The sequence below is a fragment of the Hyperolius riggenbachi genome, chromosome 11 (assembly GCF_040937935.1).
Source record: "Hyperolius riggenbachi isolate aHypRig1 chromosome 11, aHypRig1.pri, whole genome shotgun sequence".
In the NCBI taxonomy this organism is placed as follows: Eukaryota; Metazoa; Chordata; class Amphibia; order Anura; family Hyperoliidae; genus Hyperolius; species Hyperolius riggenbachi.
The window spans coordinates 227,285,913-227,312,738 of record NC_090656.1 but is presented as its reverse complement, the minus strand read 5'-3'; the positions used below and the strand labels follow the sequence as shown (position 1 = coordinate 227,312,738).

The 26,826-nt window shown below is 48.8% G+C and overlaps 1 protein-coding gene across 1 annotated transcript in view; it reads left to right on the top strand.

Moving 5' to 3' along the window:
- LOC137537962 (receptor-type tyrosine-protein phosphatase beta-like) overlaps positions 1–26,826 on the top strand; it is a 557,484-nt gene that overhangs the window by 468,558 nt on the left and 62,100 nt on the right. Inside the window, exon 28 of the mRNA XM_068259886.1 lies at positions 8,478–8,753. Within this exon, the coding sequence (XP_068115987.1) occupies positions 8,478–8,753 (276 nt within the window). The remainder of the gene's footprint in view (positions 1–8,477; positions 8,754–26,826) is intronic.

Sequence of the window (26,826 nt, the reverse complement as noted above, 5' to 3'; positions counted from 1 at the left end):
AAATCCAATCGAGAATCTGTGGCAAGATCTGAAAACTGCTGTTCACAAATGCTATCCATCTAATCTGACTGAGCTGGAGTTGTTTTGCAAAGAAAAATGGGCAAGGATTTCAGTCTCTAGATGTGCAAAGCTGGTAGAGACATACCCTAAAAGACTGGCAGCTGTAATTGCAGCAAAAGGTGGTTCTACAAAGTATTGACTCAGGCAGCTGAATAATTACGCACACCCCACTTTTCAGTTATTTATTTGTAAAAAATGTTCTGAATCCTGTATGATATTCGTTCCACTTCTCACGTGTACACCACTTTGTATTGGTCTTTTACGTGGAATTCCAATAAAATTGATGCATGTTTGTGTCAGTAATGTGACAAAATGTGGAAAACCTCAAGGGGGCTGAATACTTTTGCAACCCACTGTAGATTATTGTACTATTTTGTAGTTAGCAGGCCCAGCTTTACTGCTATATACCTGTCCTGTATCTGCTCTCTGTAATCTAGTCACACCTGTTCTATTGTTTAGCTAGATTCTTCTATTGTTTAGTTAGTACTGTAATGTACTCTAGTCTGTGTATAGGGACCGTCCGTCACCGCGTTACCTAGGATCTTTGTGTGCGCAGTGCACGTTTGCACTGTCCGCACCCTCTCGTTAGTGCTACACCTGTCCTATTGTTTATATTACTTGTATTGTGTATTCGCTGAATTGTACTGTACTGTAGTCAGTGTATAGGGACACCGTCAGTCAGCGTCAGCTAGGGTCTTTGTGTGCGCACTGCGCACTCTCTTGTTAGCGCTACACCGATCTCTGCTGTAGAGTAGTACACCTGTCCGTCACCTCACACACCCACCACCACCAGTCCCACCCCATTAAAGTACCCCACTTGTCCCACCCGCCTTTACATACATAACTTTTTTTCATTTATATAATAAAAAATATACGATGTCTGGTACTGGCAGCCGCGGTTTGGGCAGGGGCAGCAAGGGCATCGGCAAGAGAGGAGGTCGTGGCAGCCGTGCCACCACCACCGCATGGTGCGCAGTTCTGCGTCTGCACCAGTGGCTATTCCGCCATTAGCCACTGGCCGTGGACGCCTTGGCCGCCCAACAGCTGGGAGTCACGCTGCAGAGACACAGCAGCAGCAGCGTGTGGCGCAGATGTTCCTCCCACCGCCAGGTTGTAGCCGTCCTATTGAGGAGAAGGACGCAGACTCTGTGGTGGAACCTGATAGTGGATGAGCAGGCCACCATTAGCTCTGGGACCGAGTCCTCCACCCCCGCCACCTCTCCTGTTCGCAAGAGCAGCAGCAGCCGCCCAGCACTGCCTGAGGAGGAGGAGGAGTAGGAGTGCAGTACTCCAGCCCCAGCGGGCAACACCAGCACCCTGTCACTCAGCAGCACCTTCTTCTTATCCCCAAGCACAGTGGGGCTATGGAGTGCTGTTGCGGCAGAATTGGAGGAGGAAGAAATGCTGATGGGCACTTTGGGGGATGATGCTTTGGACTGTCAGACAGTGGTGACTGTCCCTCAGTCATGCATGCAGAAGGGGAGTTTGTGGGGGTCATCCCAGCAGGACATGTTTGCGGAAGGGGAGGATGATGATCACAGGGTGAAGGACAGAGACTGGGTGGCAGATCCTGAGGATGTCATCAGCTCTGAGGAGGAGGAGGAGGATGCGTCTGTGGGCCTTGCTAGAAGGATCAGCATCACAGGCATAGGCAGGATCAGAAGTGGGCGTGGTATGCAGGCCACACAGGGTGCTGATCCGGAGGCGGAGAGTTCTGCCAGTGCCACCAGCCACACCAAGAACCCCCCCCCCCCCCCCCCAACCACCACAGGGAGACCAGCGGCAGCAGCACCTTCCAGTCGAAGGGGCAACTTCACCTCCCCAATTTGGAATTATTTCACCCTGCCCTATGTGGAGTGCAAGTATGCCACCTGCAACCAGTGCCGCCAGCAGCTCAGCAGAGGGAAGGAGCCCTCTGCGTACGGCACCACCTCTCTGGTGAACCATCTGGCAGGGAAACACTTTCATGAGCATGAGGAGTTCATGAAGTTGAAAGAAGCTGGCAGTGGCAGACCCGCCACCACTGCGAAGCCGTCGGCAGCAGCCACCCGCCCTCCTCCACCTCCTCCAGCAGCACCAGCAGGAGTGCGTCAGCAACGCACTGCTCCTCCTGCCTCTGCAACTCCTGCCGCCGACACTGAGGCCTTTTCTGGCAGCCAGTCCTCAGTGGCCTCCTCTGCTCCCTCCAGTGATTCCCGTGCCAGCAAAAGGCGTCGCCAGACCCTGCTCAGTGACACCTTCCAGGGGGTGGTCAGGGTTCTGCCTCCCAGCAGCCGTCGCGTGCGTCAGCTGAACAGCTTGCTGGCATGGGCCATGTGCTCCCAACTCCTGCCTTATTCCCTTGTGCAGGAGGTGAGCGACATGCGTGCGCTGCTGATGTGTGCAACCCCCGATTGGCCAATCCCCAACCGACATTTTTTCACATGCACGGCCATCCCTGCACTTCACCGCTCTGTGATGGCCAATGTCGGGAGAGGGCTGGATCATGCGGTGGGTCAACGGGTCCACGTCACCATGGACTCGTGGAGCAGCCGGTTTGGGACAGGCCGCTATCTGTCCTTCACCGCGCATTGGGTCAGCTTGGTGAAAGGGGGTGAGGAGAGAGGGAGCAGCATCGGGCACTGTCAGAGCAGCAGCAACAACGCAGTGGGTGGTGCCACCATGCAGGGTCAGCGGAATTGCAGCAGGTTCCTCTGATCCGCTTCCATCCTCCGGCACACCAGCCCAAACCCCCCGCCTCAGCAGCAGCGTGAACCCCCACCACTGCCAGGCGCTGCTGGAATTGGTCAGCCTGGGGAAGACCAAACTGACGGCGAACCATGTCCTGGCCAAACTCCGAGAGCAGGAGAGGAATTGGCTGACCCCCAGAGGCCTCAGAGTCGGAGAGGTGGTGTCCAACAATGGGGCAAACCTGGTTGCTGCAATCAGCAGGGGGAGACCTGACCCACAACCCCTGCCTGGCGCACGTCCTGAACCTGGTAGTCCAAAGGTTCCTGCGGACCTACCAGGGGATGGACTGACTCCTTTAGGCGGCAAGGAAGGTTGTGCGTCATTTCCGGCACTCGGCTGCAGCCATAGCGAGCCTGGAAGAGGTGGCAGAAGGAGCTGCACCTGCCACAGCACCGGCTCATGATTGATGTTCCAACTCGCTGGAACTCCACCCTGGCGATGTTGGAGCGTCTGGTTGAACAGAGGCAGGCTGTCAGCCAGTACGTTGCACGAGCAACAGTTGCCGCCATCACTGCAACTGGGCGTGCCGCCACCAACCTCCTGTCCATCATCTCCACGGAGGACTGGGGGCACATGCAGCAGGTGTGCTTAGTGCTGGCACCCTTCCTGCAGGCCACCAACATGGTAAGCAGGGACCATGCAATGGTGTGCGAGTGGGACCCCATGGTGTGTGTGCTGGACAGGGCCCTGTATGCACTGCTGGAAGAGGGAGCGGCAGCCTTGGACCAGCAGGAGCTGCAGGCAGCTTCACAGGCCACCTCTGAGGAGGGCGGCTGGGAGTTGGTGGAGGTCCCTGACCTTGCTGCTGATGAGGGGGAGCAGCAGAGCGCAGCTGGACTGGTGCGGGGGTGGAGAGAGGATGAGGTGGAGGAGGCAGAGGAGGAGGACAGCACTGTCGGCTCTAGGGCTGCCGATGATGTGCCAGCAGACATGGCCAGACTCTTCCCAATGACCCACGTCTGAAGGGGAAGCTCAGCCAGTTCCTGCCTGCAGGAGGAGACCGTGCGCAACAAATGAGGGATTTGCAGCTTTCCCTTGTTGAGCGCTTGGAGGAAGCCTTCCCTCAGCCATCCACCCCCACTGTCCAGCCAGCACAGAGACAGCAGCAGGTGCCTGCATCCACCAGCAGCAAGCGCACGCGCACCACAGACCTGCTGTCTCTGACCAACGAGCTCTACATGAGTGTAGAGCTGCCAGGGACTAGAGAGGAGGTGCCTGCAGCAGCATCCTTCTCCAGTCACAGACAGCGCTTGACCCGCATGGTGTCTGACTACATGGGGTCCTTCAGCGGGCTTGACAGCGTTGCCCCTGTTGATCCCATGGAGTATTGGGTCAAGCACCTGCCGATCTGGAGCGAGCTTGCGCAGTACGCCCTGGAAGTGCTCTCCTGCCCCCCTTCCAGCGTACTGTCAGAGCGTTGCTTCAGTGCAGCCGGTGGAGTCGTCACTGAGAAGCGATCTCGTCTGTCTCACAAGTCTGTGGACAGACTGACGTTTCTCAAAATGAACCAGGCTTGGGTGGAAGGCGAATTCCTGGCCCCTGTTGTTGGCGAAAGGGGGACATGAAGTGGCGCACACACATTACACCTGCTGCTGCTGTATTTTTTTCCTGCTGTCTGTTTCTCCACTGCCAGGGAACACATTAAAAGGTGCTGCTGCCCATGCGCCACCAGCTATTTACGCTCAAAAATAGCTGCATTTCTAAAAAAAAAAAAAAAAATGTAATAATTTTGTGTTATTATTTTAGAGGTGTCCGGGTTAAAAAATGTGCTGTCCAAATTGTGTATTGGACACAATGTGGGCTTCACGACCGCTGTCTGGAACCTCATGGTGTATATTTACGGCCCTGTTACCACCGCTAGGAACCAGGACCTGTTATGTCTCGCTGCCTGCCCTCCTGCCTGCTGCCAGTCTGCCACTGTGCCACACACTCATCCTCCTCACGCTGCCTGCTGTTGTATTTCCTCCTGCTGTCTGTGTCTCCACTGCCAGGGAACACATTACAAGGAAGGTGCTGCTGCCCATGCGCCACCAGCTATTACGCTCAAAAATAGCTGCCTGCATTATTTTGAAAAAAAAAAAAATTAAATTATTTTAGAGGTGTCCGGGTTGAAAACTGTGCTGTCCCAATTGTGTATTGGACACAATGTGGGTTTCATGACCGCTGTCTGGAACCTCATGCTGTTCATTTATGGCCCTGGTACCACCGCTAGGAACCAGGGCCTATTATGTCTCGCTGCCTGCCCTCCTGCTGCCTGCTGCCAGTCTGCCACACACTCATCCTCCTCACACTGCCTGCTGTTGTATTTCCTCCTGCTGTCTGTGTCTCCTCTGCCAGGGAACACATTACAAGGTGCTGCTGCCCATGCGCCACCAGCTATTACGCTCAAAAATAGCTGCCTGCATTATTTTGAAAAAAAAAATTAAATTATTTTAGAGGTGTCCGGGTTGAAAACTGTGCTGTCCCAATTGTGTATTGGACACAATGTGGGCTTCACGACCGCTGTCTGGAACCTCATGCTGTTTATTTACGGCCCTGGAACCACCGCTAGGACCCAGGGCCTATTATATCTCGCTGCCTGCCCTCCTGCCTGCTGCCAGTCTGCAACACTTAACCTCCTCATGCTGCTTGCTGTTGTATTTCCTCCTGCTGTCTGTGTCTCCACTGCCAGGGAGCACATTACAAGGAAGGTGCTGCTGCCCATGCGCCACCAGCTATTACGCTCAAAAATAGCTGCCTGCATTATTTTGAAAAAAAAAATTAAATTAATTTAGAGGTGTCCAGGTTGAAAACTGTGCTGTCCCAACTGTGAATTGGACACAATGTGGGCTTCACGACCGCTGTCTGGAACCTCATGCTGTTTATTTACGGCCCTGGTACCACCGCTCGGAACCAGGGCCTATTATGTCTCGCTGCCTGCCCTCCTGCTGCCTGCTGCCAGTCTGCCACACACTCATCCTCCTCACGCTGCCTGCTGTTGTATTTCCTCCTGCTGTCTGTGTCTCCACTGCCAGGGAACACATTACAAGGTGCTGCTGCCCATGCGCCACCAGCTATTACGCTCAAAAATAGCTGCATCAATTTGAAAAAAAAAATTAATTAATTTAGAGGTGTCCGGGTTGAAAACTGTGCTGTCCCAATTGTGCATTGGACACAATGTGGGCTTCACGACCGCTGTCTGGAACCTCATGCTGTTTATTTACGGCCCCGGTACCACTGCTCGGAACCAGGGCCTATTATTTCAGTCACATCACACTGCCTGACGCACACTACTCCTCCTCCTGTAGCTGTTTTGAGCTTCTGCTGTCTGTGCTGCTACCACTGCCAGGGAGAACAGAAGAAGAACTATTTTCTGCTGCCACCCACTCTCCTACCACACTACAACTTGCTACTACTTCCTCCTCCTGCTGATGTCTGTGTTTTACCACCGCCAGGGTACACAGGCGCTGTGGCTTGCAATGTGCCACTACCTATTATGCCATCAACACAAATATAACTATGGTGTTGTTATTAAAATAAAATATTTCCACAAATAAAGTAAAAAAAAAATATTACAAAAGAAAGGAAAACCAAGACACATAATATAATGATAGAGATGAAGAGGAAGAAGAAGAAGATGATATAGAAGAAGAAGATGAAGAAGATATAGAAGAAGAAGAAGAAGATATAGAAGAAGAAGATATAGAAGACGAAGAAGAAGAAGAAGATATAGAAGAAGAAGAAGAAGATATAGAAGAAGAAGATGAAGAAGGAGAAGAAGATATAGAAGAAGAAAAAGATAATTAAAGAAGATACAAGAAGTAGAAGATGAAGAAGATTCGAGTAGAAGAAGATATAGAAGAAGAAGAGGATATAGAAGAAGAAGAAGAAGATATAGAAGAAGAAGAAGAAGATATAGAAGAAGAAGAAGAAGATATAGAAGAAGAAGAAGAAGAAGATATAGAAGAAGAAGAAGATATAGAAGAAGAAAAAGATAATTAAAGAGGATACAAGAAGTAGAAGAAGAAGAAGATTCGAGAAGAAGAAGGAGGAGGAGGAGGAGGAGGAGAAGGAGAAGGAGAAGAAGAATTCCAACAACCATTTTGGACACACCTTCTCATGCAAACACTTTTCATGAAGTTCATTTACTATTTTTGAAACCTTTTTTTATAACTACTACATCACCACATAATCACTTGATGTTTTTCTTCATAAAAAAAGGTGGTTTCATGCATCATTGACCTCCTATACAAGTTTTAAAAGCTATTTAAGGCTAGCTCGAATACAGACTCGGATAGTGACGTCGGATATCCGAGGTCGAATCGGATATTCGATTAACTCGAATATCGAACTTCGAGTGAATTCGGATAGTTTACTATCCGAATTCGACCAAACTTGAATAAGATAATGAGGTATCCGATCAACAATGCTTTTGGGCACTCCAGGTGGAAAATGGGCGTGACCATGCACCAGCATGTGGGTGTGGTCATGGGTGGAGCCAAATGTACATGAACTTACCAGCGGTATAAGTAGGCCTGCCCAGAAAAATGTTGGATGAAGCCCCCTCTCCATTAATACAAAAAAAAATAAAAATAAAAAATGCAGCATATCACATAAATAGGTAGTGTCATTTAAACATAGTTGCCCGGCTTCTGGAGGTCTGCTGGGCGGGCTGGCCTGCCGCCAGGTTATCTGCCAGTCCCCCCCATAGCATTCCCTGACCTTCCAGTAGACCCCTTCCCATGCTCCCACGGACCTCCCATTGAGGCACCAGAACTCCCAGCATGCCCCCATAGAATAACCACAACTCCCTGCATGCCCCCATAAAGCCATCACAGTATGCCCACATAGAGACCCCACAGCACCCAGCATACCCCTGACTGATGCACCACAGCTCCCAGCATGCTTGCCATTGAGGCACCACAGCTGACTCTGCCTGGGGAACATCTGGGGCACCCCAGAATAGATCCGGGGCACGTGCCACTGATCTTTGGGGCTAGCAAAGCACCTGTACATACCAGGGGCTTCCTACAGCCCCATGTGCGCGCATCGCTCCTACGCCGCCTTCCTCAGCCTTCTCCCTCTTCTGTACCGGGTCCCGCAACTTCAGCCAGTCTGCACAAAACAAGTGCGCCCTCTACGGATCTCTTCGGCAGCTGCCTGATGATCATCCACTGATACAAACTGCCGACCCGCTACGATGTTGGGGGCTCCCTGCCCTGTCCCCTTGTGTTGTCCTCCGTGCCCACAATCATCCTTTAAAACCGATTATTCATAAAACTGTACATTTTATATGCTTATGAGACATGAAGCTGCTGCTCTGCTGTAAGGGCTTACAGCAGGCCCTGTAGTTCTTGCTGCTTCTGCTTGATTCAGCGTCATCATGCTGCTCAGACTACAAACAGCAGGTAGGAGAATACTGGAGGTGTGTGTTGCAGGAAGCGGCTGAGAACAGGGCTCCTGATCAGGCAGTGAAGAGGGAGGAAGCAGCTTGCGCACAGGTAGGTAAAGGGTTACACAGGACGAGGAAAACACCTGGGCCTAAACTGATCCTGTAGAGATTCATCATTCAGTGGTGGAAGTAGCTGCACAATGCAGAGAAAACTCTTATCTGTCTCATATAGACCAGGACACACAGATATATTCTCCCTTTGTTGTTACAAAAAATACTGTAGATTATCTGACCCCTGGGTATTCTCTATTTACAGATCCCTCCCTGCCTGGAAGCCTCAGCTATCCCGACATTGGAACACACAACTTCACTTTGTCCTGGGGAGAGCCAGCTGATATGACCGGTGTGATGAAGTTGTATCTTATAACTTACTGGAACTCCTCATCTCCCTCCACCACCTGGAGTGTGACCAGCGACACAACAGGTGTCACCCTTCAGAACCTGACGTCTGGGACTAGTTACACCATCTCAGTGGTGACAGTGGGAGTCCGGGGGTATCAGAGCACAGCAGTGCCGGGATTGGTGTACACAAGTAAGTGGATGTCTCAATATAGCAAGTCTTCATCTATAGTTCTGTGACACTAAAGGGCATTTTTTTAAGAAACTGCAGCTCTATCGAATCTCCAACCTAATGGGCAGGAGTGCATTCTGGGATTGTGATTGTCTGTTTTCATTAAAGAGGAGCTGTTAGGTATAAGGTCTCAGAGAAAAAAAACACACATGTCAGTAGCTAAATATTGGCTGTACTTACATTACATATGCATTTCACTGTCCACGTTTGGATTTCACAGAATCTTTATATAGTATTTGCAGAGAATGATGCTCCTGACAGCTCATGGCAGGTTCCATGTTTGTCTGTCTTGTATGAAGCCAAATGTGATGTAATATCCTCCCTTACCCTGCTTCCTGAATGATGATTCTTTAGCCCTCCCAAGTTCCAGCCCGCAGACACTCCCACCAGTCTCTTGTCTAACCGCCGTATTGTCTGTCACTCGGGGGGGGGGGGGGGGGGGGGGGGTTCAGGCAAGCGTGCTGTCAGTGGGGGGGGGGGGGGGGGTTGCAGGCCTGGGGAGGCTTTCAGATGAACAGAGGTGAGCCGTTTTAGTTCTATGCTGGGAAGTCCGAATCTTTTCAATGATTCGTGTGATTCGAACCGAATCATTGAAAAGATCCGGATCTTTGAACCGAATCTTTTAATCATTTGCAGCAGAGTGAGAGATTCAGGAGAATTAGGGCACATTGAGGGTGCTAATGGGGAAGGGAGAGATGCAGCAGGAAACTTGTGCACAGAAGCTGCAGTTCTTGTTTCTTCCAGACATCCACTCTCGGATGATTCGACTCACAAGAAAGATCCGGATCAAAGATCCGAATCGTTCATGATCTGAACAACACTATACTGCAGTGAATGTTAATTAGCCATGTGGCTAGGAACAATAGGGACTCTGCAGAATACTCTAATGCTGTGCACTGTGAATAGCACATTGATTTTTCAGTGCTGTGAGTTGGGCTGCATTACAGGCTGCTGTAACGTAGAGATGTAGCGAACGGTTCGCCGGCGAACGGTTCCAGGCGAACTTTGGGGGTTCGCGTTCGCCTGGACCAAGCGAACTTTTGCGGAAGTTCGATTCGCCCCATAATGCACTATGAGGGTCAACTTTGACCCTCTGCATCACAGTCAGCAGGTACATTGTAGCCATTCAGGCTACACTAAGCCCTGGAGCCCCACCCCCCCTTATATAAGGCGGGTTTGCCGGCCATTACACCCACTCGTGTGCCTGCTAAATACAGACTAGGGACAGCTGCTGCAGACTTGTTCTCTTAGGGAGAGATTAGTTAGGCTCTTGGCTGATTGTTATTGCTAAAATAGCACCTCTCAACAGCTCTTTTGAGAGCTGTAATGTTTTCCTGATGTGTTTTTTTTTTTTGTGTGTGTTGCTCACTGACATTATACAGCCCTATCTGTTGCAGCTGGACCTTGGTAATTGTTATTACTGTGCCAGCCAGGCCCTGCCTAACTATCTATACTGGGACACCTACCTATGCCTACCTAACTACTGGGGCACCTACTTACCTATACGGGGACACCTACCTACCTATACTAGGGGACCTACCTATGCCTACCTACCTATACTGGGTCTCCTACCTATGCCTAGCTAACTACTGGGTCTCCTACCTATGTCTAGCTAACTACTGAGGCACCTACCTATACCTACCTACCTATACTGGGACTCCTACCTATGCTTAGCTAACTACTGGGACACCTACCTATGCCTACCTACCTATACTGGGTCTCCTACCTATGCCTAGCTAACTACTGGGAAACCTACCTATGCCTACCTACCTATACTGGGTCTCCTACCTATGCCTAGCTAACTACTGGGACACCTACCTATGCCTACCTACCTATACTGGGTCTCCTACCTATGCCTAGCTAACTACTGGGACACCTACCTATGCCTACCTACCTATACTGGGTCTCCTACCTATGCCTAGCTAACTACTGGGACACCTATCTATGCCTACCTACCTATACTGGGACACCTACCTATGCCTACCTACCTATACTGGGTCTCCTACCTATGCCTAGCTAACTACTGGGAAACCTACCTATGCCTACCTACCTATACTGGGTCTCCTACCTATGCCTAGCTAACTACTGGGACACCTACCTATGCCTACCTACCTATACTGGGACTCCTACCTATGCCTACCTACCTATACTGGGACTCCTACCTATGCCTAGCTAACTACTGGGACACCTATCTATGCCTACCTACATACAAGAAGATAATAAGGTCGTTGCTTCATTGTGGACAGACCAAATTTGATCAGCTGGACAGTCACTGTTGTTCTATCATTGAGCTACCTCAGCTACTAGGGGACCTAACTATGCCTACCTACCTATACTGGGTCTCCTACCTATGCCTAGCTAACTACTGGGTCTCCTACCTATGTCTAGCTAACTACTGAGGCACCTACCTATACCTACCTACCTATACTGGGACTCCTACCTATGCTTAGCTAACTACTGGGACACCTACCTATGCCTACCTACCTATACTGGGTCTCCTACCTATGCCTAGCTAACTACTGAGAAACCTACCTATGCCTACCTACCTATACTGGGTCTCCTACCTATGCCTAGCTAACTACTGGGACACCTACCTATGCCTACCTACCTATACTGGGTCTCCTACCTATGCCTAGCTAACTACTGGGACACCTATCTATGCCTACCTACCTATACTGGGACACCTACCTATGCCTACCTACCTATACTGGGTCTCCTACCTATGCCTAGCTAACTACTGGGAAACCTACCTATGCCTACCTACCTATACTGGGTCTCCTACCTATGCCTAGCTAACTACTGGGACACCTACCTATGCCTACCTACCTATACTGGGACTCCTACCTATGCCTAGCTAACTACTGGGACACCTACCTATGCCTACCTACCTATACTGGGACTCCTACCTATGCCTACCTACCTATACTGGGTCTCCTACCTATGCCTAGCTAACTACTGGGAAACCTACCTATGCCTACCTACCTATACTGGGTCTCCTACCTATGCCTAGCTAACTACTGGGACACCTACCTATGCCTACCTACCTATACTGGGACTCCTACCTATGCCTACCTACCTATACTGGGACTCCTACCTATGCCTAGCTAACTACTGGGGCACCTACCTATACTGGGTCTCCTACCTATGCCTAGCTAACTACTGGGACACCTATCTATGCCTACCTACATACAAGAAGATAATAAGGTTGTTGCTTCATTGTGGACAGACCAAATTTGAACAGCTGGACAGTCACTGTTGTTCTTACATTGAGCTACCTCAGCCCGGTGACCATATGGGCTTGAAACCCGCCACGGCCTGCACTCTCTTCTATGGTGTGCACCAGTCCAGCATGGCCGTCACTACGCAAACATCTGTTTGCGGTGCGTTACACAGTGAGTTTGGTGCGTCAGTGTGAAGCAGAACTCTAATTACACTCCCTGATTGATGTATACACATGCAAGATGTTTTTAAGCACTTTAGTCCTGCAATTTAGCATTCAATGTGATTTCTGCCCTTAAAACGCTGCTTTGCGTCAAATCCAGATTTTTCCCCGGGACTTTGGGCATGTATCCCACTCCGCCATGCCCCCCTCCAGGTGTTAGACCCCTTGAAACATCTTTTCCATCACTTTTGTGACCAGCATAATTTTTTCTATTATTCAAAGTTCGCATCCCCATTGAAGTCTATTGCGGTTCGCGAACTTTTCCGCGAACCGAACCTTCCGCGAAGGTTCGCGAACCGAAAATAGGAGGTTCGCGACATCTCTACTGTAACGTGAGCCTGTAACGTCCCACTGTGAAAGCAGCCTTAGGGCGGGATAGGGAAATGAAGGGGAGGACCTCCCTGTACTCCCTGTGCAGTGGAGAGAAAAAAAACCTCCCAGCATGCTCTGCAGTATCTGTTATGCGGCCTCCTTAGGAGTTTGGGGATAAAGAGGATTGCTATTCAGCCAACATCAAAGTAAGGCTCAACACACAACATGCAATCTTGGTTGTTCAATCTTACCACTTTCATGTAGTATAAGAGCTTATCCAATTAATCATTTAAGGTATTTTCAATCTGTTGGCCCTTATACTACATAGATTTGGTAAATCTGTACAACCAAGATTGTATGGTGTGTGTTGAGCTTAAGAGAGATTTTTAACTTCAGTATTGCCTTTTTGGCTTCCTTCTAAACTGTTTAACACAGTAAAATAGAGGTTAAAATTAGCTTTTTTAGCCTAACAGTTACTCTTTAAGCTTCACCCCTTTCACTGCTCTCTGTTTTTTTAGAACTACTGGTATTTGTGCAGTCCAACAGGCCTCCAGTTCTGTCCCCTGCGCCACAGTGAATTTTATTAATAAGGCAGTAGTAAGAATTCTACGCAGGAAAAAAAAACTTCCCATCTTCCTTCTGTTTCTTTAGCTATTCCTGACCTACCTTAATATAGTTTACTGAAATAGCTGTGTTGTTTGGTTATTCTGCTGACACAGCAACATTCCTTCTTCTGAAGCTGAATTGGTAACTGACATGTTAAAAGCAAGGCAGGTTCTAGTCCAGGGGTCCCCCTCAACATACTTCAAACCAGGGGCGTTTCTAGGGTCCTTGGAGATCGGGGGCACCTGTGGGCACCAGACGGGGAGGTATATGTGGCGCGCGCAAAAAAATGGGCGTGACCATGTGGGGAGTGGGCGTGGCCATGGGTGGGGCCAAATGTACATGAACTTAGCAGCGGTGTAAGCTACAGATAACGGGCCTGCCCATCGAAATATTGGATGGAGCCCCCTGTCCTTTATTTGGATAATTTACAATCAGTATAGGCATAGATCAAAGATGTATACGCACATACAATTTTGATTGGTCAATCACTGACCCCCAATTTTACCACCCACGTGCAGTAAGTGGGCCAACAGACAATGAATTTTATGAACAGAGCTAAAATTGGCTAATCAAAATTGTATGTGTGTACCAGGCTTTACAGCTAATACGGTACATACTGAAAGTAGCAGGGATCAGCATACAATATAGCTGGTTTACAATCAGTAAAGGCACAGAGTAACACCTTACACTGTACACACTGGAGGTAAATCAGCACACAGTGCAGGCACTAGAGAACAGCGTATACTGTACATACTGTAGGCAGCAGAATTCAGCACACTGCAGCTAGCATGCCAAAAATATGAGGATCACGTTGTGCGGCGTGCTTATCGCGCCGCACCGAAAAATGGGTGGGCCATGGACCAGAATATAGGTGTGGTAACGGCCGGGTGGAGACAAATTTACATGAACCTAGCAATGGTGGGACATTAGATTATGACAGTGGTGGTGAACCTTTTGGAGGCCGAGTGCCCAAACTGCAATCCAAAAGTCACTTATCTATCGCAAAGTGGCAACAGCAATTTAAACTAAATACTGTACAAACGTTTTAACTCATATATGAACATTATGGAAAATCCAAGTTGAAAATAAACTGTGAAGATAAACAATTTCATCCATCCTACTCCTGAAAAATGTATTCATTTTTTTAGAACCTCCCAGTTTTATTTTCTGTTTTAAAAAGCTAAAAAAGTAGGTTTAACCTCCCTGGCGGTAAGCCCGAGCTGAGCTCGGGCTATGCCGCGCAGGGGGAGATCTCAGCCCCTGGTGGGGCGATTTTCATTTTGTAAATTGCTGTGCGCGCAGCCAGCACTTTGCTAGCCGCGCGCACAGCTTGATCGCCGCCGCTCTGCGGCGATCGGCCGCACGCAGCGGCTGAAGAGGGCCCCCCCCCCGCCAGAGCCCTGCGCTGCCCGGATCAATGAGTTCCGGGCAGCGCTATGGGCTGGATCGTGTGTCCCTGACGTCAGGACGTCGGCTGACGTCCATGACGTCATCCCGATCGTCGCCATGGCGACAGGAGAAGCCAAACAGGGGAACGCGTTGTATACGCGTTCCCCTGTTTGCTATTGTTGCCGGCGGCGATCGGACTAGAGGGCCACATGCGCCCTCTAGTGGTGTTTCATGTAGCTACCACTCTGGTAGCTTTACATGAAACTTTAAAAAAAAAAATAAAAAAAATTGGAATTCTGCAATTTTTGCAGAAAAAATTAACCGCCAAGGAGGTTAATGCTATTGTCTCATATGATAAGGATTCAGCTTTTCCCATAGTCTCGCATTTAGCAATCATGTGACCCCCAACAAGACAAATTCAGCAATCATGAGGCCCCCAACAAATCATGAGGCCCCTAACAAGACAAATTCAGCAATCATGAGGCCCCCAACAAATCATGAGGCCCCTAACAAGACAAATTCAGCAATATTGAGGCCCGCAACAAATCATAAGGCTCCCAACAAGACAAATTCAGCAGTCATGAGGCACATAAATAGACAGCATTTCACATAAATAGGCAGAATGCCCCCTTAATATGGTAGCCCCCCAAGTTAGGTATTGAGTGACAGCGACCCCCAGGTTAGCTAGTGAGTGACAGGCGCCTCCAGTTAGGTAGTGAGTGACAGGGACCCCGATAGTGAGTGCCAGGGAGCCCCTTTAGGTAGTGAGTGAGTGCCAGGGAGCCCCTTCAGGCAGTGAGTGAGTGCCAGGGAGCCCCTTCAGGCAGTGAGTGAGTGCCAGGGAGCCCCTTCAGGCAGTGAGTGCCAGGGAGCCCCTTCAGGCAGTGAGTGAGTGCCAGGGAGCCCCTTTAGGCAGTGAGTGCCAGGGAGCCCCTTCAGGCAGTGAGTGAGTGCCAGGGAGCCCCTTTAGGCAGTGAGTGAGTGCCAGGGAGCCCCTTTAAGCAGTGAGTGAGTGCCAGGGAGCCCCTTTAGGCAGTGAGTGAGTGCCAGGGAGCCCCCTTAGGCAGTGAGTGAGTGCCAGGGAGCCCCTTTAGGCAGTAAGTGAGTGCCAGGGAGCCCCTTTAGGCAGTGAGTGAGTGCCAGGGAGCCCCTTCAGGCAGTGAGTGAGTACCAGGGAGCCCCTTTAAGCAGTGAGTGAGTGCCAGGGAGCCCCTTTAGGCAGTGAGTGAGTGCCAGGGAGCCCCTTTAGGCAGTGAGTGAGTGCCAGGGAGCCCCTTTAGGCAGTGAGTCAGTGCCAGGGAGCCCCTTCAGGCAGTGAGTGAGTGCCAGGGAGCCCCTTCAGGCAGTGAGTGAGTGCCAGGGAGCCCCTTTAGGCAGTGAGTGAGTGCCAGGGAGCCCCTTTAGGCAGTGCGTTAGTGCCAGGGAGCCCCTTCAGGCAGTGAGTGAGTGCCAGGGAGCCCCTTCAGGCAGTAAGTGAGTGCCAGGGAGCCCCTTTAGGCAGTGAGTGAGTGCCAGGGAGCCCCTTCAGGCAGTGAGTGAGTGCCAGGGTGTCCCTTTAAGCAGTGAGTGAGTGCCAGGGAGCCCCTTCAGGCAGTGAGTGAGTGCCAGGGAGCCCCTTTAGGCAGTGAGTGAGTGCCAGGGAGCCCCTTTAGGCAGTGCGTTAGTGCCAGGGAGCCCCTTCAGGCAGTGAGTGAGTGCCAGGGAGCCCCTTCAGGCAGTGAGTGAGTGCCAGGGAGCCCCTTTAGGCAGTGAGTGAGTGCCAGGGAGCCCCTTCAGGCAGTGAGTGAGTGCCAGGGTGTCCCTTTAAGCAGTGAGTGAGTGCCAGGGAGCCCCTTCAGGCAGTGAGTGAGTGCCAGGGAGCCCCTTCAGGGAGTGAGTGAGTGCCAGGGAGCCCCTTTAGGGAGTGAGTGCCAGGGAGCCCCTTTAGGGAGTGAGTGAGTGCCAGGGAGCCCCTTTAGGGAGTGAGTGAGTGCCAGGGAGCCCCTTTAGGGATTGAGTGAGTGAGTGCCAGGGGGAGCCCCTTTAGGGAGTGAGTGAGTGCCAGGGAGTCCCTTTAGGGAGTGAGTGAGTGCCAGGGAGCCCCTTTAGGGAGTGAGTGAGTGCCAGGGAGCCCCTTTAGGGAGTGAGTGAGTGCCAGGGAGCCCCTTTAGGGAGTGAGTGAGTGCCAGGGGGAGCCCCTTTAGGGAGTGAGTGCCAGGGAGCCCCTTTAGGGAGTGAGTGAGTGCCAGGGGGAGCCCCTTTAGGGAGTGAGTGAGTGCCAGGGAGCCCCTTTAGGGAGTGAGTGAGTGCCAGGGAGCCCCTTTAGGGAGTGAGTGAGTGAGTGCCAGGGGGAGCCCCTTTAGGGAGTGAGTGAGTGCCAGCGAGCCCCTTTAGGGAGTGAGTGAGTGCAAGGGAGACCCTTTAGGGAGTGAGTGAGTGCCAGGGAGGCCCCCCCCCCGCCGCCGCCGCTCCCCCCACTGGGCCCCCCTGCGAATATTTGGATGGCCCCCCCCCCATAGGTGCCAAATAATCGTAATGGGGCAGCGTTTCACTGTAAATTAATTGTAAAGTGGGCAGCATTTTACCAGACAATCGTAATGTGGGCCAGAAAATCGTAATGTGGGCAGCAGACACCAGAAAATCATAATGTGGGCAGCAGACACCAGAAAATCGCAATGTGGGCAGCAGACACCAGAAAATCATAATGTGGGCAGCAGACACCTGAAAATCGTAATGTGGGCAGCAGACACCAGAAAATCGCAATGTGGGCAGCAGACACCTGAAAATCGTAATGTGGGCAGCAGACACCTGAAAATCGTAATGTGGGCAGCAGACACCAGAAAATCGCAATGTAGGCAGCTGTCACCAGAAAATCCTAATGTGGGCAGCAGACACCAGAAAATCATAAAGTGGGCAGCAGACACCTGAAAATCGTAATGTGGGCAGCAGACACCTGAAAATCGTAATGTGGGCAGCAGACACCTGAAAATCGTAATATGGGCAGCAGACACCTGAAAATCGTAATGTGGGCAGCAGACACCTGAAAATCATAATGTGGGCAGCAGACACCTGAAAATCACAATGTGGGTAGCAGTGACCAGAAAATCGTAATGTGGGCAGCAGACACCTGAAAATCACAATGTGGGTAGCAGTGACCAGAAAATCGTAATGTGGGCAGCAGTCACCTGAAAATCGTAATGTGGGCAGCAGACACCAGAAAATCCCCCTGCAGTGACGTCAGCGGCGGCGGGATACATACCTTCTTCCTTGCGTTCCATCGCCGCCTTCTCGCTCTAGCGGCTGACGTCACTTCCGCTTCCGGAAGTGACGTCAGCCGCTAGAGCGAGAAGGCGGCGATGGAACGCAAGGAAGAAGGTATGTATCCCGCCGCCACTGCTGCCCGCTGCCCACACATTCACTAGCTGGAGGGGGGCGCAGAGGGGAGAGCCCCGAGGTGAGGGAGAGGGGGGAACTTCCCCTCTCCCCGCCGACTGTGGGCAAGGCTTTCCCCTCATGCTGCCACCCCTCCAGCCCCCAAAAAACGGCCCCGAGCGGGCCCCAGGGGGGGGCCGGGCCCCCCCGCGGGCGCAGGCGCTGCAGGGCCTATTGCTACGCCCCTGGGTTCCTCAGATATTCTGTACATAGCACCCAACTGTCCCTCTTTTGGAGGGACAGTCCCTCTTTGGGAGCCCTGTCCCTCTTTCCTCCTCATTTGTCCCTTTTTCAGGACTTTGTCCCTCTTTCTATGTAAATATATATATTTCTTTACTAAAAATGTGTGTGTTTGACTCTAAACGTAATTCCCATCCTTTAAATTGATATATTACTAATTTTAAATTGTTAATCTGAAGGAAATTGAACCAGGATAGAAAGGACCAGTGTGGTTTGAATTATAAAACAATATATTTTTCTTCTGACATCTTTATGGTATGCGTGAATAGTGATGTGATGGGGGCGTGATTAGGGGTGTGGCAGGGGTGTGGCTTAAGTGCCCCTCTTTCTCATCTCAAAAAGTTGGGAGGTATGTCTGTATTATTATTATTAATATATTTATACATTTATATTTATATAGCGTTGACATTTTACACAGAGTACATAGCCATGTCACTGAAAGGGAACCTAAACTGAGAGGAATGTGGATGTTTCCTTTTAAACAATACCAGTTGCCTGGCTGTCCTGCTGATCTCTTTAGCTGCAGTAGTGCTTGATTCACACACCTGAAACAAGCATGCAGCTAATCCAGTCTGACTTCGGTCAGAGCACCTGATCTGTAGGCTTGTTCAGGGGCTGTGGCTAAAGTATAAGAGACAGCAGGAGAGTCAGGCAACTTTTTAAGAAGAAAACAAATAGCAGCCGTATTAGCCCAGACCCAACCATAAAACTTGGCTTCAGCAGGACCTTCCAAATGTTGGGAGTGATTTGCATCATGGTTTGCGTTTATAAGTTTCTATATCTTTACTAAACCATATCTATGCCTCATCTCTATAAAAAAGTAGGACTAACAGCCATTCGTTCTACTTCCAACAGACACCCTCTCATGCACTCCACCATCCCATTGTTCAGACAACCTATCTTCCCCCCTCTCACACTACCCACTCGCCCATACTACAACCCCATCCCCCCCTGCCTCATTAATTCATTCAGTTTCCTCTTCCTTCTTCCATACATTCATTGATACATTCATTCATTCATTCCAAGTCCCACCACCACCATCTACCCTTAATGAGTCCATACCATTTTTCCAACGAACACCTCTATTCTTGCCGCCCTCCTGAGTTAACCAAGAAGTATCCTGTTACACCCATTCTCTACCTCCCTTCTCTCACCTTCTACAGAAAGAGACATCTCCTCCATCCAATCATGAAGGGATGGAGATCCTTGGCTTTTCCACGTCCTTAAAATCAACCTACGTGCCATAGATATTCCCATATTCACCAATGAGTCCTGTATTTCGCCTGCTCTACATCTATTATTTTCATCTCCAAACAAAGCCATTATCTTATGAAATTTAACTTCACAAGAATTGTATTCCCTACAAAAATTCTCCACCACACCCCAAAACTGATTCACCACAGGGCACTCCCATAGCATATGTGCCAAGGTTCCAGGTATACTTTTACATTTCCGACATAAATCATTGTCAGACAGTCCCATTTTAAACATTCACCTAGATGTTCTGTACCATCTGCTTACCAGTTTATACGGGGCTAATTGGATGTGGGTTTCAGATGAGACCCACATTTTTTTAAAGATCTCTTTCCATAGCTCATTATTCAAACCTATTCCATCCTCGATTTCCCATTTAGCAACATACCTTGGGAGGGCCCTGTGCAGAGTTTCATCCAACAGACCGTAGACCTTCGGCAGCATGTGAGATGATCTTTCTCTCAACAAAAACCATTGTTCATATGAGTTTATATCTTGCCTGTAAGAATCTACCTGTCTTAAGAACTTTCTCCAAAAATGTGTCAACTGTATCTGCCAAAGGGGGTTAGGTCATCTGTTTCTAATATCGATTGTATATTTAAATTCCCATTGCCAAAAACGTGGATTAGCCGCAGATCTCCATCCAGTTTATTTATGCTATACCAGGATTTATCTCTTGCTGGACCAAAGCTAGGAAACGAAGCCAAGGACCTCATTGGGGACAACCCACCTATTTGGTTCCAACATTTGATTGAGTTTGAAAATATGTTTAAAGTCGGTGTTAAAAAGGGGTGGGAGGGTGTTCTACACGCATTTTTAACCTTCTCTGGCAAGCCAGGTCGTTAACACACAGACAGATAAGGTACAGATTCAGGAGACAGATACGTAATCCAATGGACAGGCAGAGTTTGGCAACGAAGTATCAGAATGGCAAGGTACAGAGTCAGGAGGCAAATACAGGGTTCAGGAACGAGCAGAGTTTGGCAACAGGATATCAGAAATAGCAAGGTACAGAATCAGAGTTCAGAGGGATAGTCAGGCAGGCAAAAGGTCATAACAAATGATACAGATCAATATTCCTAATGCTAAGGTGTGAGGTCCTTGATCGTCAACACCTTTGGAAACTATGCTAGAACACAGATACAGACAAGGTCTGAGTGCTACCACGTAGTGATCGCAACGCCAGACACCAGAGAAATGACCAGCACCCAGTATATATACCATAGCGCTCACCAGCGCCACCCCTAAGTGCTGGACCAATGGAAGGTGGTGAAATTGTCAGCTGACCATTTCACCAAAGGTGAAAGACATCCTACGACGGACTCCTGACCATATAAAACTCGGAAAGAGCGCATTCCAGTCATTAAACCATTTCCTGAGGAGGGTTATTGGCATGCACTGTAGCCGGAAGAGGATTTTGGGCAGGATCATCATCATAATTATTGCTATTTTACCCAAGACATTAAAAATAGGCCGGTCCCAAGCCTGTATGCTCTTCTGCTTTCTGCTATTATGTTCTTAAAATTATGACTGTATATATCTTTGGTGTGTGCAGAAATACACATTCCTAGATATTTTATTGACTCTTTTTCCCAATGAAAGTTTGAAAACTTACCTATGCCCCCTTTTGTTTGTGGCCTATAGCCCACATCTAAAATAATAGATTTTTGCTAATTCAGTTTATAGTTTGTTGCCCTCCCATAAAGCTCAAACCACTCCAAGCATTCTTTAACCTGCCTGGCGTTCTACATTTTTTGCACATTTTTTTTTTATCATGTAGCTAGCCTAGCGCAAGTTACATGATTCCCCCCTCCCTGCGGCATCCCTCCCACCCCTCCGATCGCCGCCGCAAATCCCGGTCCGGGATTTCCTTGAGGGCTTTCCCCCGTCGCCATGGCGACGAACGTCGTGACGTCATCGACATCGTGACGTCACAGGGAGTCCCAATCCACCCCTCAGCGCTGCCTGGCACTGATTGGCCAGGCAGCGCACGGGGTCTCGGGGGAGGGGGTTGCTGTATCGCGGCGGATCGGTTGCGAGCGGTGGCGATCAGGTAGGACACGCAGCAAGCAAAGTGCTTGCTGCGTGTTTAAAAAAATATATATATTCAAATCGGCCCAGCGGGGCCTGAGCGGTGACCTCCGGCGTCTCTGGACGAGCCTAGCTCGTCCAAAACGACAGGGAGGTTAAGAGAATTTTGAGGATCTGCCAGGGTCAATAAAATATCATCTGCATAAGCTAGTGTTTTTATTTCTGTATCTCCCACCTTAATACCCTTTATTCGTGGGTCGGACTGGATAGCTCTAAGCAATGGTTCCAAACTCAGGTTGAACAGCACCGGGGACAGGGGACACCCCTGTAGCACACCGTTACGGATTCCAAAAGAATGAGATAGGTGACCATTTAATTTAATTCTAACCAATTGATTATTATATAACTTAAATATTCTTCCTGTAAATGATGGACCAAGCCCAATTTTTTAAGGTGTTTATCAAAAACCTCCTAGATAACCTATCAAAAGCCTTCTCGGCATCTATTGTTGCTAAGAATATAGCTTCTTCTTTTCTAGTTCTACATCTATTCACCACATTGATTGCTGCATAGATATTGTCACTTATGTGCTTTTGTTTTCTAAAGCCCGCCTGCTGTTCCCCCAGAACCAACTCCGCAACCTCACTTAATCTAGTGGCTATATTACTAGAATAGCATTATAGAGGGCGCTATTGCGGCCGGGGACGTGGATAATCAGCCGCGTTCCCAGCCTGTCGGCCGGTGACGGCCAAACCGGAAGTGGCCGCCGGTGAGACCAGACGCATCGGAGGGACATGGCGAGGGCACCGTTCAGCTGCAGGGGGCTGAGGGGAGCCCCAGGTGAGTAAAAGTCATTTTTTTTTGTTGACACTGAAGCGAAAAAAAATATGATATAGTGAATTGGTTGTGTACTATGAATAATTACTAGAAGATTAGCAACAAATAAAATATTCTCATATTTTTATTTTCAGGTATATAGTGTTTTTTCTAACATTGCATCATTCTATAATATGTGCAGATTACACAACACTCAGCATTCAAAATGATTCTTTCAGAGCAGTCTGTGAACTAATGACCTCTCCTCTGGCAGAGAAAAAGTAAATAGTTCAGGAACAGTTGAGATAATAAAAGTCAGAAAACAGCCCTCTCCATGACTTTGAAAGTCGTAGAGCTTAATGGCTTTTTTGCATAGAGATAACAACTGGAGTTTCTTAACTCTTCCTGTACTGGAAACAATTAGACTGATGTATCTGATCTTAATGTTTTATTTCTTAGCTGTACTACACATACAAATCATAATATCATAATTTTTTTTCCGCTTCAGTGTCTCTTTAAGGTTTCCTTTAACATGGCAATTTATTACGGAAATGGGACAGTAATCTGCACAATTGAGGAGGGTTTTACCCTCCTTTGGTATTAAGGATATAATTGCTTCATTTACCCTCTCTGAAAACGTACCCCCTGGACCGTCCCCATTAATCGTGTCACAAAAGAAGGAAAGCTAGCGTATCTGCTATCTGCTATTGTAAAATTCTATTGGGTAGCCATCTGGGCCCGGGCATTTCCCTTTAGTAGTTAATTTAACTGCCTCAAGAAATTCAGCTTCTCGTATCAGGGCTTCTAATAGGTCCCTCAGCTCTTCACTTATAACCGGCATCTCGATCTGATACGTATCGCTATCTGGGTCCTCTGGATCAGATTATAAAGTCTTTGATAAAACTGCATGAAAACTTTCCCCATATCTTGTGTTAAGAAAAGAAGGTCTCCCTGGTCATCCTTAAAGGACACCCTAGGCGAAAGTAAATTAATGAAATAAACAATTGTATCTATCTTCCTTCTCCTAAAAATGACTTTTTAAGATATTCCACAGTTCTATTTTATGTTTAAATCTACTTTTTAAGTTTTAACTGTTTTATTGTTTTTGCTTAATGACACATTCATTGAAGTATGCCAGAGCTAAAACCTATGAACTATTGACCCTTTTTATCTCTTTCCTGCTCTCAGAAGCCATTTTCTGCTAGGAAAGTGCTTTATAGTTGGAATTTCTTATCAGTGAGGGTCACACTGTATTCACTTCCTGTCTGAGTCAGGACTGAGTCAGCCACTTACATACCTGATATTTAACTCTTTCAGGCAGAGAAAGAAAAAAAGGAAAACAGCATAGTTATTTGTGTGCTAGGCACTGTACATACCCATCATGTCACATGTCACATGTCACTTCGGGTATCCTTTAACCACTTAAGGACCAGGGCTGTATTGGCTGATCTGTGCTGCGTGGGCTCTCCAGCCCGCAGCACAGATCAGGATTGTGGCAGGGCGATCAGACTTCCCCCCCCCCTTCTTTCCCCACTAGAGGGATGTCCTGCTGGGAGGGGTCTGATCGCCGCCGCTCTGTGGCCGAGCAGGGGGGGGGGGCTCCTCAAAGCCCCCCTCCGCAGCGATATTCCTCCCTCCCTCTCCTTCCCTCCCTCTCCTTCCCTTCCTCTCCCTCTCGCCATGGGCGGCACAGGACGGCGATCCGTCCTGTACCGCCTCTAATAGGCTTCAGCCTATCAGATGCCGGCGATCCCCGGCCAATCAGAGGCCAGGGATCACCGATCTCCTTTACGGCGCTGCTGCGACAGCAGCGCCTTATGATGTAAACACAGGGGATTTCTTCCCCGCGTGTTTACATTTCGCCTGCGAGCCGCGATCGGAGGCTCGCAGGCTGTTCACAGAGACACCCTCCGTGAACTGACATGGAACGGCTCCATGGAAACACCACTTCGACCTGCCGACGCCTATCGGCATTAGGCGGTCATTAAGTGGTTAATCTTTACAATTGGCTTTATACTATTTTCTTTTTTCAGTAAAGATGCTAACATTTTTCCTGATCTATTTTTACCCAAACAATATTTTTTCATAATATCTGTATATTGTTTCATGCAGAAACCATCCAATAATCTGTTGATTTCGGACCTAACTCTATTCCAGTTTATTCGCACAGTTCCTTCCAGCCTTGTTTTGAGGGATTTTTCCAACCTATTTAGCTCTATGATTAAGGACTAACAGTCCGAAACATGTCGGCTTTTTGATGCCTGCCTGGTTGTTTTTGGATACGTCCATAATAAAAGTTTACGTCCTACTGACAAGTGCGGACCCTTCCTTCTTTGTTCCTTTGACTGTGGGTTTGCTATCCAGGTCGAGCACTGTGGTAAGGAATAGAGATGTCGCGAACCTCCGATTTTCCCTCCGCAAAAGGTTCGGTTCGCGAAAAAGTTCTTGAACCGCAATAGACGTCAATGGGGAGGCGAACTTTTAAATTTTAAAAAATTCTACTGGCTAGAAAAATGATAGAAAACAGTTTCAAGAGCTCTAATACCTGGAGGCACACCTGATTGAGTGAAATACACATCACTGCTGGAGGACCCACCCTCCCTCCTAGCAAGGTCCTTATACCATTTGACTCAGTTGTCTGCCTACACTAATTAGTGATGGGACAGCTGCTACACACTCTGCTAGGGAGATTTTAATTAGCCTCTTGTGGGTCCCCTCCTCCCACCTCCCTCCTTCCTCCTCCCACCTCCCTCCTTCCTCCTCCCTCCTACCCTTCTACCTATTCCCTCCTCCCTCCTACCGGAGGGAGGAGGGTCTCTTCTGCCAGGGAATTATACTATTTTAAAAACCAGTATACATCATACCATGGCTGGGAATCGAACCCAGCTCTCACTGTGTGGTGGGCAAGTCACCCTAACCACTGTACCACTACAGTAGTATAGGCAGTAGCAGTGTTAGGAAGACTTGCCTAAGGTCTCCTACTGAATAGGTGCTGGCTTACTGAACAGACAGAGCTGAGATTTGAACTCTGGTCTCCTGTGTCAGAGGCAGAGCCCTTAACTATTACACCATGCAGCCACTGCTTACAGATATGTAGCCAGACATGGCCTTCTCTTTTGTGTTCAACAGTTGTCCAAAGAGAACCCCAGATAGCCAGGTAGATTCATATCTCTCTCTCTTCCTAACACTGCTACTGCCTATAGAGCATGCCCTAGTGGCTGCAGCTCTGGTGCTTTGAGTCCGCCAGGAGAAAAGTGTGATATAAATGTTATTTGTCTTGTCTACTTTTTCTCTTGTATTGAGCATAAATGGTAATTTTTAGGCCAGCTTCAGTTGGTACAGTGGTTAGGGTGCATGCCCACCACACAGTGAGACCCAGGTTCAAATCCCAGCCAATGTGAGTTGGCTTTTATGCTACAAATCCTTAAAGGGAACCTAAACGGAGAAGGATATGGATTTTTCCTTTTAAAATAATACCAGTTGCCTGAATTGCCTGCTGATCCTGTGTCTCTAATACTTTTAGCCACAGCCCCTGAACAAGCACGCAGATCAGGTGCTCTGACTGAAGTCAGACTGGATTAGCTGCATGCTTGTTTCAGTGTGTGATTCAGCCACTATTGCAGTCACAAAGATCAGCTGGATTGCCAGGCAACTGGTATTGTTTACAGGAAACATCCATATCACTCTCAGTTAAGGTTCCCTGTAAGCAACCTGTTTCTATTGCATTGAGCATAAATGGTAAATTTTAGACCAGCTTCACTTACTACTGTAGTGGTACAGTGGTTAGGGTGGCTTGGCCACCACACAGTGAGAGCTGGGTTCGATTCCCAGCCATGGTATGATGTATACTGATTTTTAAAATAGTATAATTCCCTGGCAGAAGAGACCCTCCTCCCTCCGGTAGGAGGGAGGAGGGAATAGGTGGGAGGTGGGAGGAGGGAGGTGGGAGGAGGAGACCCACAAGAGGCTAATTAAAATCTCCCTAGCAGAGTGTGTAGCAGCTGTCCCATAACTAATTAGTGTAGGCAGACAACTGAGTCAAATGGTATAAGGACCTTGCTTGGAGGAGGGAGGGTGGGCGGGCCTCCAGCAGTGAGAGAAGTGTGTTTGGCAATAATATGGCTGCTGACAGTGATATGGAGGGTTTTGCTCAAAAGAGCATTATGGGGCGAATCGAACTTCCGCAAAAGTTCGCCTGATGCAGGCGAACGCGAACCCCCAAAGTTCGCCTGGAACCGTTCGCAGGCGAACCGTTCGCGACATCTCTATTAAGGAACTGGTGGAGTGGAGCGGTGTTCACCCTACTATACTTCTATTTAGCTCTTGTAATAGGTTGTCTAGTTTTACTTTTTTATCTCTAGTCTTTCTACCTTGATGTTTAATGAATATACCTCTGAGTACACACTTTACAGTATCCCATAATATCTTTCCTGACATTTGCTTGTTGAATTTCCCTTGCCACTGTTTCATCTTTTAATAGGTCTTTCTGCAGATTCCAAATCTTAGTTTTATTATTTATGCCCATCCCGTTAA